Source organism: Polypterus senegalus, chromosome 18 (genome assembly GCF_016835505.1).
Source record: "Polypterus senegalus isolate Bchr_013 chromosome 18, ASM1683550v1, whole genome shotgun sequence".
Classification (NCBI taxonomy): domain Eukaryota; kingdom Metazoa; phylum Chordata; class Cladistia; order Polypteriformes; family Polypteridae; genus Polypterus; species Polypterus senegalus.
The window spans coordinates 46,730,310-46,744,213 of record NC_053171.1 but is presented as its reverse complement, the minus strand read 5'-3'; the positions used below and the strand labels follow the sequence as shown (position 1 = coordinate 46,744,213).

At 43.7% G+C, this 13,904-nt stretch overlaps 1 protein-coding gene across 1 annotated transcript in view; it reads left to right on the top strand.

Annotated features, from left to right (window-relative positions):
• The window catches only part of nid2a (nidogen 2a (osteonidogen)), a 95,127-nt gene extending 81,494 nt beyond the window's left edge, over window positions 1-13,633 (top strand). The window contains exons 19-24 of the mRNA XM_039742182.1: window positions 1,936-2,065; window positions 2,700-2,871; window positions 10,848-11,005; window positions 11,879-12,002; window positions 12,184-12,296; window positions 13,126-13,633. Of these exons, the coding sequence (XP_039598116.1) occupies window positions 1,936-2,065; window positions 2,700-2,871; window positions 10,848-11,005; window positions 11,879-12,002; window positions 12,184-12,296; window positions 13,126-13,136 (708 nt within the window). The 3' untranslated portion in view covers window positions 13,137-13,633. The remainder of the gene's footprint in view (window positions 1-1,935; window positions 2,066-2,699; window positions 2,872-10,847; window positions 11,006-11,878; window positions 12,003-12,183; window positions 12,297-13,125) is intronic.
• Window positions 13,634-13,904: the final 271 nt, after the last annotated feature.

The following is a 13,904-nucleotide window of genomic DNA, read 5'->3' as shown; positions in this document are numbered from 1 at the left end:
TTGCAGGTTAGGTGCAATGGTGATTCTAAATTTTCCCTAGTGTGTGCTTGGTGTGTGTGTGTGTGTGTGTGTTCACCCTGCAGTGGGCTGGCACCCTGCCTGGGGTTTGTTCCTGCCTTGCGCCCTGTGTTGGCTGGGATTGGCTCCAGCAGACCCTGTAGTTAGGATATAGCGGGTTGGCTGATGGATGAATGGATATATATATATATATATATATATATATATATATATATATATATATATATGTATATGTATATATATGTATATGTATATATATGTATATGTATATATATATATATATATATGTATATATATATATATATATGTATATATATATATGTATATATGTATATATGTATATATGTATATATGTATATGTATATATATATATATGTATATATATATATATATATATATGTATATATATATATATATATGTATATATATTTGGTGGTTGATTCAAAATGTGTCACACAAAGGACGTGTACTAAATCTGCACCAGTACAGCAGTGGGCACTCAACATATCTCTACTACTGTTTTATTACGATGTTCTGCTAGTTACATGTTTCTGTTATACATAATAACATTTTTCTTCTTGAAAAAAAATTATGCATTTTTGGCTTGTTTTCCATGGGCAAACATACTAAGGAGGCTATAGGAATACTCCACCTAAAAAATGTAATTTCATGGAGACCAGAGATTACAAAGTTTATGACACAAAGTTTACAACATAGCAGGCTTGAATGGGGGCTAGCAGGGGTTACTCAGTCTTTGACACAAGTAATTCTCAATTAGCCCAGACTCAGTACTTCTTTTACTAAGTATTGTTAAATATGTATGTGTTTGTGACATTTTCAGCATATGCCTGGATAACTGAGATGTGCATTATGGGAATTTTTTTTTCAATAGTTTGTTGTTGTTCAATATTTGACCCCTGCTGGTCTCCTTTCAAGCTTGTTATATCATACACTTTGTGATCTGCATTCTCCATTTAAATATGAAATATTTTTTTTTTCTTGGCCATCACTACAAATGACACGGGGTAAGTAACAGTCAAATATTTTTTTTCGGTGGAGTATTCTTTTAAGGGAGACATCAGCCTATCCTCACTGACTGCATTGTTGTAGATGTCCCATATCATGGTAGCGCACCAAGCCACACAAATTCTAATGTATTTGGAAGGACAGTGCTGATTCTGGAGTTGGGGCCTAAGACTGAATGAGAATGGACTTGTGGAGATAGGTTGGGACAAAGACTCATTAACAAGGTGGTATAGGAGCCACATATCTGGGGGCATCAATGGTGGAAGGGAGCCTGTGTTGTGCGGTTTACGACAAGAACCCCTCCTAGTCAGATTGGGCTCAACTTCTTAAACAGGCAGGCCTAGAGGCAAAGAGGTGACATGCTTGTTTTACTGTAGATACTGTATGTTGTGGTTTTGTGTGATCGCTTCTCCCGTCTTTCTGGTCTAATAAAGCTGCCACTTCTCTTATCAGACAGCCCTGGCATGCAGTGATTAGCAGAGCAGTCCCACAGCTCTTGAACCTTTGCCTGGTCACATTCTGTGTGGAGTTTGCTCTTTCTCCCTGTGTGTTTCTCCAATTTCCTTCAAAGTGGTGCAGTTACATTAATTGGTAACTCAACGTAGTCAAGGGTGAGTGTGAGAATGATTGATTGTGCACTGCGGTGTGCTGCAAGCCCATTGGAGGGTTGGCTCCTGGGATAGCTTTCAGCCTCTGTGACCCTAAACTGAATTAAGTGGGCTCAGATGGATAGGCTTGTGAGATTTTTGACTTTGTGTTCAGGACTAGGTTGGTACACAGAGGTACCCTTGGCACAATACATGACGGTTGACTTTATTTAATAGTTTTACGGTGCTCATAAAAACCCTACTTACTGAAAGGCATCATTTATAATTGCTTTATTCATTTCAGGGTTCCATTGTTGTGGGCATTGACTATGACTGCAGAGAAAGGATGGTGTACTGGACAGACGTCGCTGGGAGAACAATCAGCAGAGCCAGTCTGCAGGTTGGGTCAGAGCCGGAGATCATTATCAACTCGGGTAGGTGAAGGCTTCATGGAGATTCAGGAGCCAGATAGGTTTGTGCCTGCATGTGTTGGCTGGGCAGAGATCAACGATCTTAATGTGGCATTGCTCTGAGATCAAGTGGGTATTTCTGCTAGTTTTGGAGAGAGGGTCCGTAAGTAGTTCTTCCACCCAGCACAGGTCCAGAGTCAAAGAGGCAGCAGCTGGCCTCGACTTGGTCTATCTAACTGCTTTTATGCACTTCATAAACTGAAAAGCAGCTCTACTGTTCCAAGGCCAGGAAGTCAATTATGGGATTCACATTTCGTTAGTTTCAGATAAGTGAAGATCACATGCCGCATCTAAAGGATCCTAAAATTGACACTTTTTGTTGAAAGGAATTAAGAGTGCCGCTTTGAACCGTGTAATTCCAGCATGCTTCAGTGCTTATTACAGGGCCCCTCTGCCTGGTGTCTTGTGCATTTCCGGGAGGTGGAAGTCAGAGATATGGGATACCTCACAGAGAGGGGCTGCACTGCGCTCCGTCTGCTGTTTCCTGTGTTTTAAACACACTTGAGAGCAACTGCTCTCACTCTGCAATTTTTTTTTTTCTGTCGCAGCTTTTAATAAATTTAATTTGATCTTTGAACTTTTCCATCTCTGATCTTAGGACTCCTAAGTCCAGAAGGGCTTGCTGTGGACCACGTGCGACGAAAAATGTTCTGGGTGGACAGCGGTATGGATAAGATTGAAACTGCCAGACTGGATGGCACCGAGAGGCGTGTTCTGTTTGATACTGACCTGGTCAATCCCAGGGCCATTGTGGTGGACTCCCACAGAGGGTAAGTGCCAAATGAAAACCCATGGAAGCCTTTGAACAGTCATGCCCACTCTGACTAAATTAAGGCGGTGGGTATTGCTGCTGGCTGGTGTTTTGGTTAGTTGTTGCTTGCAGCACCAGGCACAAAGTGTGAAGTAGCCTAGGATTGGTGCCAGGACTTTTAAAGTCACCAGCTGCCCAACCAATGTTGTTTTCCTGCTGAGTTGACCGATGGTGCTGAACATCAGCCTCCCCATCTCACTGGAATAAAACATTGAGTTACAAAAACTGGATAGATGAACCACTAAATGTCAGTTCAGTAAAATTCATTTGATGTACCAGTCTGTAGTACAATTACAGTCTGCAAGAATAAGCACTTCAAAATGTATTGGCAGAAACACCAAGTGACAGAAAGAGTGCATTCAGAAAATGTCTGGATGGATCAATACATTTCAGATAGAGAAGAACACAATCTGAGGAAGTAGTGTTCAGGAAACTAGAAACTAATTTCCCCCTGGGATTAATAAAGTATCTATCTATCTATCTATCTATCTATCTATCTATCTATCTAACTGTCATCCAATACCACAAACCTTCACTCTGCCAGGCCCGTCTAGTTTTAAGAGTTGCACATCAGACATTTGGGGCTCTTCATCATCTGCATGTGGGGTTCAGCAATGTCTGTTTTCCCATATGCCTTGCAAATGCTGCCTTTATAGAGCTAATCCGAGGGAGGTTCAAGACTCACTGCAGCCCACACTCACTCAGTCATTCAAAACTGGGCCATCACCATCCAGAGCAGCGAACATTTCTGGTGATCTGTCTACTGAGTTGTGGAGGGCTGGCGTCCTGCACAGGGTTTGTTTCCTGCGTTGGCTAGGATTGGCTCCAGCAGAGCCCCACAACCTGATCTCGGATAAGTGGAAGAGGATGGATGGACCCCCATGACCCTGTAGTTTGGATATAGTGGGTTGGATAATGGATGGATGGATGGATGTCTACTGAGTCTGCCCACCATAGTGGCAGATCCTGCCACATCTCTCCACAAGCCTCCTCACCCTCAAAAAAAAGTGGACTTTCCACCAAAAACTCAAATCTTCCATCAGTTCTCTTTACATGTGACCTCCTGTTGCCAACACCAGCGCTCGCCTAAAGTACTAAATGGTGGAACACTCATGTAAAAGCTGCTGACACGCTTGAGTAAGATCTGCAGTCGGGTTGGTCTCTTTTCCTGTAATTTCCATCCAGGATTACAATTAGCCATTACATAGTATGAACACAAATCTACTAGGTAACGCTGAAATTACCAGCCCATCATTAATAAGCTGAAATCAAATGATGAAGCCATTAAAACCTTTATCAAGAATAAAACAAATCAACTGGAGTCATCTGTAGTTATACACTGTAAGATATTATAGCAATACAAATGTGGCAAAATCCAAACAGTGGGGTCGAGTATAACATAAAATGGCACACGTTATTTAGGAAAGATGGCAGAGTATCTGTTTACGTAAAGCAGAAATGAAACCCGTGCCTGCTTCAAATGGGGACGAGCCACGTCTTAGTGACGATATCGGGATGTCACTGGAAAGCACCATGAATACAGGCCTGATATTGGCCGTGTGCTGAAGACCACCCAGTGCACAAAGTGTTTCAATATGCAACATTTTAATAATGCAGGGTGATTCAAAAAGATTCTTCTGATTTCAAAATTATTTATTTCACTTACAAATCATTACAGTACAATGCAGTAAACTGTAAATGATTTAGGTGAGCATAAAGTTTATGATGTAATTTTCCAAGTGCTCAATGTGACCTTCTCTAGCTGTATGGACAACATCAACGCGCTAGTCAAATTCATCCCACACTCGATTGAGCATGTCGGGTGTCACTACTCACAGCTCTTTCAATGTGATTTTGGAGATCATCCAGTGTTGTTGGGAGTGGTGGAAAATAAACAGAATCCTTAATGTACTCCCACAAAAAAATAAAAGTCACACGGCATGATCTCTGGTGATCTTGAGGGCCAGAAGCGGAGTGCCAAATCGTGGGCTCCTTAACGGCCAATCCAGTGATGAGGGAGCTCGTTGTTGAGAGATGCTCGAACTCCCTGGTACCAATGAGGTGGCTCTCTATCCTCCGGTGACAGTCAGAAAGTCTATGACCCCCTCTTTCAATTGGTAAGTGATTGGTTCCTGGGCGCCTCACGATCGTAAAAATATGGCACTTTGAAATCGGATGAATCGGGTTGAATCACCCTGTACTTACAAAGCAAGTTTAGAGGGGGATTTTATAGCATTGGAGGACTTTACTAACACAAATAACCTGGGGATAAACTTATAGCAGAGCACAACAAGAGGATGTCCTCTTTGGGACTGATGAGAGGAGAAGGTGTGAAGTGCTGTGCAGTGGACGTCGATCTTCAGTCATCAAGTGTTACGTTCACAATGGCTACTCCTGAGAGGACGATGGATTCAGAGCTTACTGAGTTCAAGCAGACGCGTCACACAACAATTCTGGGCCACTCTGAGAACACGCTTTGTGGCTGCTTTAATCCAAGAAGCTCTGGATTCTCCTTTAAGGAGTCTGCATGTGACACGCGATGGCCGTAAATGTCCAGTTGTACCGACAACGCACCAATCAAAACACAGAACTCGCCCTGTCAACTCTGACGGGTGAAAAGTGCAGTTGGATTTCACATTGTGTGTGGCGTCGCTGAAATAAATAAATGAAGGAGTAATTAAAAATATTTTAAGACACATTTAATTATTTATGCTCACATTATTTTAGTATTTATATATTGTCATTTTTACATTTATTTTTTAGTGTGTTTGTTTTATTATTTTCAAAATGGGGCAGAGTGGTGGCTCTGAGGCTATGATCTGTGCTGGCAATCAGAAGGTTGCTGGTTCGAATCCCGTAAAATGTGAGAAGTGACTCCACTCTCTTAGGCCCTTAACCTGCTTTTGCTTCATCCTGGGTATGACGTTATTCTACAAGCAAGGCCTCCAAATTACAGGAATGGCACTCCAGCCACCATTAAAACTCTCACACTGTTGCAGTGTGGTGCTGAGGTGTCACCCGCTGCACTCGGGTCCCAATCCAGGTGGCTTGCTGTGTGGTGGATGCGGAAACGCGTTTTCAGCACATGCTCCCAACCTCACTTTGTCCAAAATATTCTTCCATAGCAGACGGGCGAGTACTGAATTTTACAAATATGATAGAATTCAACGAGGAACCTATAAAAATATCAGAGCAGAGAGGCTTTCACATGAGGTGCCACATGAGAGGCTTGTGGTCAAACTAAAGAAGGCATGGCGGTGTGTAGATGGGTAAACTCAGGAAGCTGTAGTGAGAAGAACTGTTTAGGTGAGATTAAATGTGGGCTTGTGGGGGATCAGGGGCCTGATTTACAAAAAGAGGCTTGAAATGTGCACATATTTGTGGCAAATCTGACACATTTCAGAGAAGCTGAGAAATGTCGACACCCTTGATCAAGAAGGGAAATGCAGCTAAAACAGCAAAATGACACTCACGAATATAATAATTCAAATCACCAAGCCGTTACTATGATGTGCATTGATGTGACACACATATTAAACTTTACAAGTGATGAATATGATGTACATATTATATTCATCACTTGGTCCATTTGTACTTTTTAGATATTTTTGTCATATCGCTTACCTGTTGTCTCTTCTCAGGGCATTGGCCGACAGGTCAATGGTATCTCAGCCAAGCTTCCTTCTTTCATGTCCGCATGCTGGGAGCCATTAACTGACCAGTGAGGTGTTACATTCAGTTTTTGCATGCTGTGGTTATACATACATTAAAAAATAAAAATACAAAAATGTTTTTGCAGACATTAAAAGGCAATCTGTACCAGTGTCTTGTTCTCCTATTCTAAGGTAATCAAAACTCTTTGCTGCAGTCATATTGCAATAAAGACGCGTGACGAGAATGAAGCTGCTTTTGTTAACCATAAGCATTGACATTCCACTAACGCACAAGTCAACTGTGATGCCAAGATGTGACTGCCCAATGTCGTGTCCTCATGGCCAGGGTCACCCTGTGATTCATTTCTTTTGAGACATGGTGGTGCTGTATGGGCGGCATCGTGGTGCAGTGGTATTGCTGCTGCCTCGCAGTTAGGAGACACGGGTTCGCTTCCTGGGTCCTCCCTGCGTGGAGTTTGCATGTTCTCCCCGTGTCTGCGTGGGTTTCTTCCGGATACTCCAGTTTCCTCCCAAGGAAAGACATGCAGGTTAGGTGGATTGGCGTATCTAAATTGGCCCTAGTGTGTGCTTGGTGTGTTTGTGTGTGTCCTGTGGTGGGTTGGCACCCTGCCCGGGATTGGTTCCTGTCTTGTGCCCTGTGTTGGCTGGGATTGGCTCCGGCAGACCCTTGTGACCCTGTGTTCGGATTCAGCAGGTTGGAAAATGGATGGATGGTGCTGTATGTGGGATCTGGATTGTGTCTCACATGGCCTGTACCATTACACGTCATTACATGTGCCCGGTGGTAGCAGCTACCCGCTCAGATGCTGGTGGTTTATACCTTTTCCAGAAGCAACATGCAGAGGAAAGGTGTTATAAGTCCGCACATGATCGTGTGTTCTCAGTGGCGGAGCACAGCCAGATACTTTGAATGCAGGTGGCGGGGTGTCGCTGCCTCAGGTGGGATGCTATTTTGCCAGCCAGTGAAGTTCTGCCGCCTCGTGATTGCATATGTATAGGGTGGTCCAGATCTAATTATGCAATTTTCATTATGCTATAACTTATTAAGTTTATTACATAGAAAATCACCCGAAAAGTCACGGACCATCGAGAAGTGTGCGAACTTGCAACATGAAGAATCGTCTTCACGCCGAACTGGAATCGTCCCCGCATAAATCAAAGTCATCCAGACGATCTGGATCTGCATAATTATATCTGGACCACCCTGTATGAGGTTGATTAGCATGCTTCATCGATGGGTGTTTCAGGACGGCTTTCGAGGCGCACTCACTTATGGATTTTTGCAAGGTGATCGTGATTTATAAAGGGAAAATTGCGTAGATACGTGCATAAGCCAAGTTTTATAAATCAGATTTTCTTATTTGGCGTACACATTTTCTTGTTTTTTTGTTGTGTATACTGTATATTTTCACTCTCAATTTCATATGATGTTTTATAATTGAGGTGAGGCCCCAGGGTTTCTACTCTTTTTCAATACAGTGCCTAATAAAGTACTCACCCCCTTGGAAGTTTTCACATTTTATTTTGTTACCCTGGATTTTTTTTGGCTTTTTGGTGATGATCAACAGAACACGACTCTTTAACTTCAAAGTGACCTAAATGAATTACAAATACAACACGCATAATAATCGAGACTAAAGATTGTCATGGATGCGTTTACTAAAAACTGACTTAATGGGGGTGAATATTTATGTGATCGATTATTTTGTATTTCTAATTACTTTAAGTCTCTTTGCAGCGATCTCTTTTCCCTTGAGGGTCTTTTTCTGCTGATAAGTGTCAAAAAAAGCCAAATTAACTCCACTGAGCTTCAATGTTGTACAACAATACAACGTGAAATCTCCCAAGGAGTGAGTACTTTTTATAGACACTCAGCCTTGCTAAGTGTTACCTGCTAAATTGTCACATTTTTGCCATTGACAATAACCTGGAATGAGGTCAATCATTACAGGGGGTCGTGGACAGCATTCAGGCTTGGGCACATTTGTAACAGGAGATATTAAACGTAAGTAGATGTACGATATCACATGTAGGAAGTAGACATGTTAGATTTAAATACACAAGGGCAGGTGTGAAGCACCCCTCATGAGAAGGACCTGGGAGTGAGTGGCAGTGGGCTTATCGCCCACCACATCCAGACAGAGTACAGAAGTGATCAATAAGCTATGCGTCACGACGTGTGGAGTACACGCTCAAGTTAAATCGCGCACTAGTGAAGCCTTCAGAAATTGTTCACCTTCTGTTTTGCAGTCTCAGGCGTGATTTCTCTATGTAACAGATATGGCCGTGATAAATGCACTCAAAGACACAGCTCGGATCTTTCATTTTCAGTGTCCCTTTATTGCCATCATGAGCTGACAGATTCACAGAGGTCCTGCACTCAAGACAATGTTTATTAGCACAGTAGCTGGCCTTCTGTTGATGTTCATGATGGTCCACTACATACCATCCATCCATTATCCAACCCGCTATATCCTAACTATAGGGTCATGGGGGTCTTCTGGAGCCAATTCCAGCCAACACAGGGCGCAAGGCAGGAAGCAAACCCAGGGCATGGTGCCAGCCCACCACAGTATAAAGGTCACTCCTTCTTGGAGTGCTCCAACCCCATCATTTGTGGAGCTACTTGGACTTGAACTCAGGACCCCGAGCTCACAGTACTGATGGCTTAGCCCCTTGAGCCACATTAGCGCTCTCCACTACATACCAGCCTGTCTAATTTATTAATAGTCACATTTGTGCATACGAGGTTCATCCCAGTCAGATTATCTGTACAAACTCATACTGGATTTGGATTATTCATAAAAATTTAAAAAAAAAAAAAAAGAGTTGAAAATGTCACCTTTAGCTGCAGTGTGAACATAACCGTAAAGTGATTTGGAGAAGTCAAGTGAGTAGGAGCGACAAGTTTCGTTGAGGTGAACAGCCCATCCTAATCGAAGCAGACAGAGCACCGCCAGTCTGGTCAGAGAGGTCCTCCCCACTTGACGTCTTACTTGATATACAGTACGTTTCTACTGGTGTCTTATTAAATGTGACACACCAACGGCCCTTTTGTTGCTGGAGGATGACCTCTGACTCCCTTTGTCCTCCCTATCCCTTCCAGTTCCTTAACGCTGTTCACAGGCCACAAGACGTTAGTGTGATGAGCATAACGGAATGTCTCCTCGTTTGATGTGGCTCTTTGAAATGCACACGTGATCAGCACACAGACGGCTGAGAGAGCCTGTGCATCTTCCTCTCCTGCCATGGCTGGCTGGCTGGCTGACACGCAGCAGTTCCCCACTGAAGCACGGCACTCGTCTTGATTACACACTGCCGCTGGCTCAAACGTTTCCGTACCACAATGCAAATCAAAGATAGCAGCCAGCGAGATTGGGCTGTGCTAATGGAATCCAGGCAAGCGTGTGGTCCTGATTAAATATGTCCACCCACGCCTCGCTGCAGCATGTAAGCTTTGTGCAGCGCTGTTAGCTCGACTTCAAACCGGGAAATTGCCTTTCATCAGAAACGAGTGCAGCAGGATGGGTCCATCTACTTCTGATTATTCTTTACCACAGAACATCCACAAAAGAACTCATCTGCCAGGCTCCTCGAGGGCCCAAGTGTAACACCAAGGTTCTACCTCATTTTTATATGCTCACCATGAAGAGTCTTGTCTTAAATCTGCTGTGATGGCGACATCAGCTAAACAGAAGGAGCCAGCAAGTCTGTGGGTGCAGGATGGCACCTCCTCAGGCCAATATGCAGACGAGACTGGGAAGATGTTAGGACAAGTGGTCTGCTCTACAGCTGGGGGTTCCATTTAAGGAACTGTCCAAATGCTCCAGGATGACATTATTTGGAAAGGTCCCTGAAGCCTGTGGAAAATATTACAGCTCAAGCAGAACCATCTTCCTAAGCAAGCCCAACTCCCTCAGTCCCCTCAAAAATGGTTTAACATCTCTACCCCACAGAGGCACTGCACTAAAGATGAAGAAAGGAAGCCATTTGGTCCAGTAGACTTCCCCATTATGATGCAGGCTAACTCCAAAATCCCCTGGAGGTGATTCACTGCAATAGAACATTGCATTGTGGGAGTAATTACATGCCAGGGCCCGTGCACATTATTTGTGCTGTAATTACCTGGCGCTGGGGACTCCAGCAGCTGTTCAGTTGAATTTCTCCAAGCACCAAAATGGTTGATCACATTTTTTGACAGAGCAAAGCAGGTAGGCGTTTTCTAAAACATAACTTTTAAATATCCGCCTTTATATTTTAGGAACCTGTACTGGACGGACTGGAATCGGGAAGCTCCAAAAATTGAAACATCCACTTTGGATGGCGAGAACCGACGAGTACTGGTCAGCCGGGACATTGGCCTACCCAACGCCTTAACCTTTGACCATTTCCGAAAACAGATTTGCTGGGCGGACGCAGGTGGGTGTCTTTACGGTGCTGATAAATCGGAGCCCACTGCAAAGGCAAGCAGTGACCTTATGTTTGAACAGCACACACAGTCCGATTTCAGATATTTTAACTCCACACCTTAGTCTCCATTCTGGGGGTCTCTGGCATTACCCAGGTTTGTTCACAAGTAGCTTCTTAATCACAAGCTCACAGTCACTAAGAACACAGATTAGCTTCAGTTTCACAAGCAGACCAAGCACAGCCTCATTTCAGATGATCAAGCCAGAGTAGGGGGGCTGCTACACCTAAGACATAAAGAAGGTGGCTGGTATGTTCTACTTTACTTGTTAGGCCAGATCCAACGTGGAAAGAAGGCGTAGTCAGACTTGAATCTCTTGGCACGTTTGACGACTAATTAGAGAGCCCCATAATTTGGAGGCACAAGGCAGACTGGCTACTCCAATGGATCTTCAGCCAAGCAAATCTGCGCAGCACTCCCAGAATACTTAATGAACAATCTGGCCGTTTATTAACTTATCTTAGACTGCCAAGGCTGAGCAGCCTTTTTTTTTTTTCTTCTTTTTCTAAGAACAACCAGTAAATTGCAACACGCTGGAATTGTACACCTCACATTACATCAGCAAGCAGAAGGGCTTTTCCGATTCATTCTTGTCAAGTACTAAATAACAACTTCAAAAGCTTTGTAGGATGGGAAATAAACAGCGGGTCACTTCTGACTAACACACTAAGCGGTATGAGATTTGTGCACGACAGAACCCACGTAGGCTATTATTTAAAAGCAGAAATCTGTGCTGGCAGAGCAGACGGTCCTATTTGTCACAAACAGCTAGCATCTGACATGAGTCTCTAATTACTGTTCTTCTCTTGCTCTCTGATGAAAAGGCACCAAGCGACTGGAATGCATTCTACCAGATGGCTCAGGAAGACATGCGATTCACAGCAACCTGAATTACCCCTTCGGTATGACCGTCCACTCCAACCACTTCTATTACACAGACTGGAGAAGGTACGTGTCCGGCTCGGCTCTCTGCAATCAAGGCTGGGCCCTTGGCAAATATTGTGTAAATGAAATGACACAGTCGGTTCAGCTCTCCACAACTGACTAAGTGTGTTTATCGGAACTTAACATGCAGACAAAATATGTCCTGTTGTTGTCTCGTTATGAGCCCTCCTCTCACCTTTCACAGAGATGGTGTGATAGCAGTCAGCAGAGAAGCCAGCCAGCTCACAGATGAGTATCTTCCTGATCAAAGATCTCACCTGTATGGGATCACAGTCGCCCTGCCACGCTGCTTTTACGGTAAGAGAACATCAAGCGCCAGACTAAATGTGGGATTGGGCTTCTCTTTTTCTCGCTTGCTGTTCAAATTCACAAGCTGTCACATTGTATTGTAACTTAACTGGAACTCAACGCATGTGACAATTCTCAGTAAGGACTGGTTGGTCACCCAATAACACGGTTTGACTTTTGTGAACTGTGTGGACATCACCAAGCTTGGTTTCTACTAGGCGGATTAGAATATGCCATGTTAAAAAATGACAGCTCCTTACTGGCCGTGTCTGAAAGGGAATTTCTCTTCCACAGCACCCAGCACCGGTCAACAAAGCCAGTGCCATTTGGAAAGCCCCGAGTGCAGCCAATTAACGATTCATGCCCCGTACCCTCTGAAATAAACAAGGGTTCAAATTGATACCCGAGAAAATGCTGGCATACTGTAGCATTCACAAACCCACCTGATCCAGTTTTAAATACTGCACGATTAGTAGAATTATTGTAATTACTTGTTTCAGCAGCAGACAAACATTATTGCAAAGAACTGCATGGCCTTCATTAATTAATTTGTTCAATTTTATACATGCAGAAGGAATTCTGAACATAATCCAAACACAACACACCCTGGAGATGGTGAAGCTGGCACCAGAGCCTGAATGAAGGCCCACACGGGCCCCACTTGCTCCAGTCTTGGCACACGGAGCACTTCTGGTCGGTCGGTCAGCTTCATGGCCACGCGTTCAACAGAAGAAAAACAAAAAACAAACTGCCAACGCTAGCGATTCTCTGATCCTCTCTCTCCGGTTTAACCGCACGTCTTAATTTATATCCGTATCTTGTTTTTAACTTCTTTAAGGGAGAAAGTGAGGCAGACGCTGGAGGACAGAAGCATGCACAGAGCTGAGTCTGCAGGAGCCAAGAAAGGGGGCAACGGACCGAAGAGGCCCCCACGGCCTAGCAGCACTGCAGACATCAGCAAAGACCAGCAGACCCAAGGGGGCGTCTAACGAGATACCAAGACACAAATGAACTTTTCAAACACAACTTTTTTTGTATTTTTTTTAAAAATTTGTAAATTACTTTTTTATACCTCATTTTACTACTGTATTTTTTTTTTTTCCCTAAAAGACAAAAGGACCCCCCCATTTAAAATACTGCGGGGCTGTGTCACCTGAAAACAGCAAGCAGAATCCACTCGAGTCGCTTGCACTGGAGCACAGGGAGACCATCGACACGAGCGGACAGGGCAGACTGACAAACAGCCTGTGGATGAACTGGGTTTCCTCAAAATTTCTTCCTGCTTTTTCCCAGCATTTTGTGTCGGAATATATTTATAACATTAAAGATGCAGTTCAGGGCTTGGAGCAGCAGTCTCTTTCTTAACACGTCAGTAATTTGCTTAGGTTCTCATAATAAATGGGCAGCACCCATATGCGCCCTGACTCCATGGTTTCTGGGTCAAGAACTGAACACACATACTGAATCTGGGACGGCCTTTCACTGACAGCAGCCTAATATCTAGAAAGGGATTTACTGTATGTGATCGCTTTGGTTATTTTAAGAGACCGCTTGACCGAGGTAATACTGGAATACAAAAAGTGTGTAGCAAGATTTACAAAGGCGCCCAAACAGTCA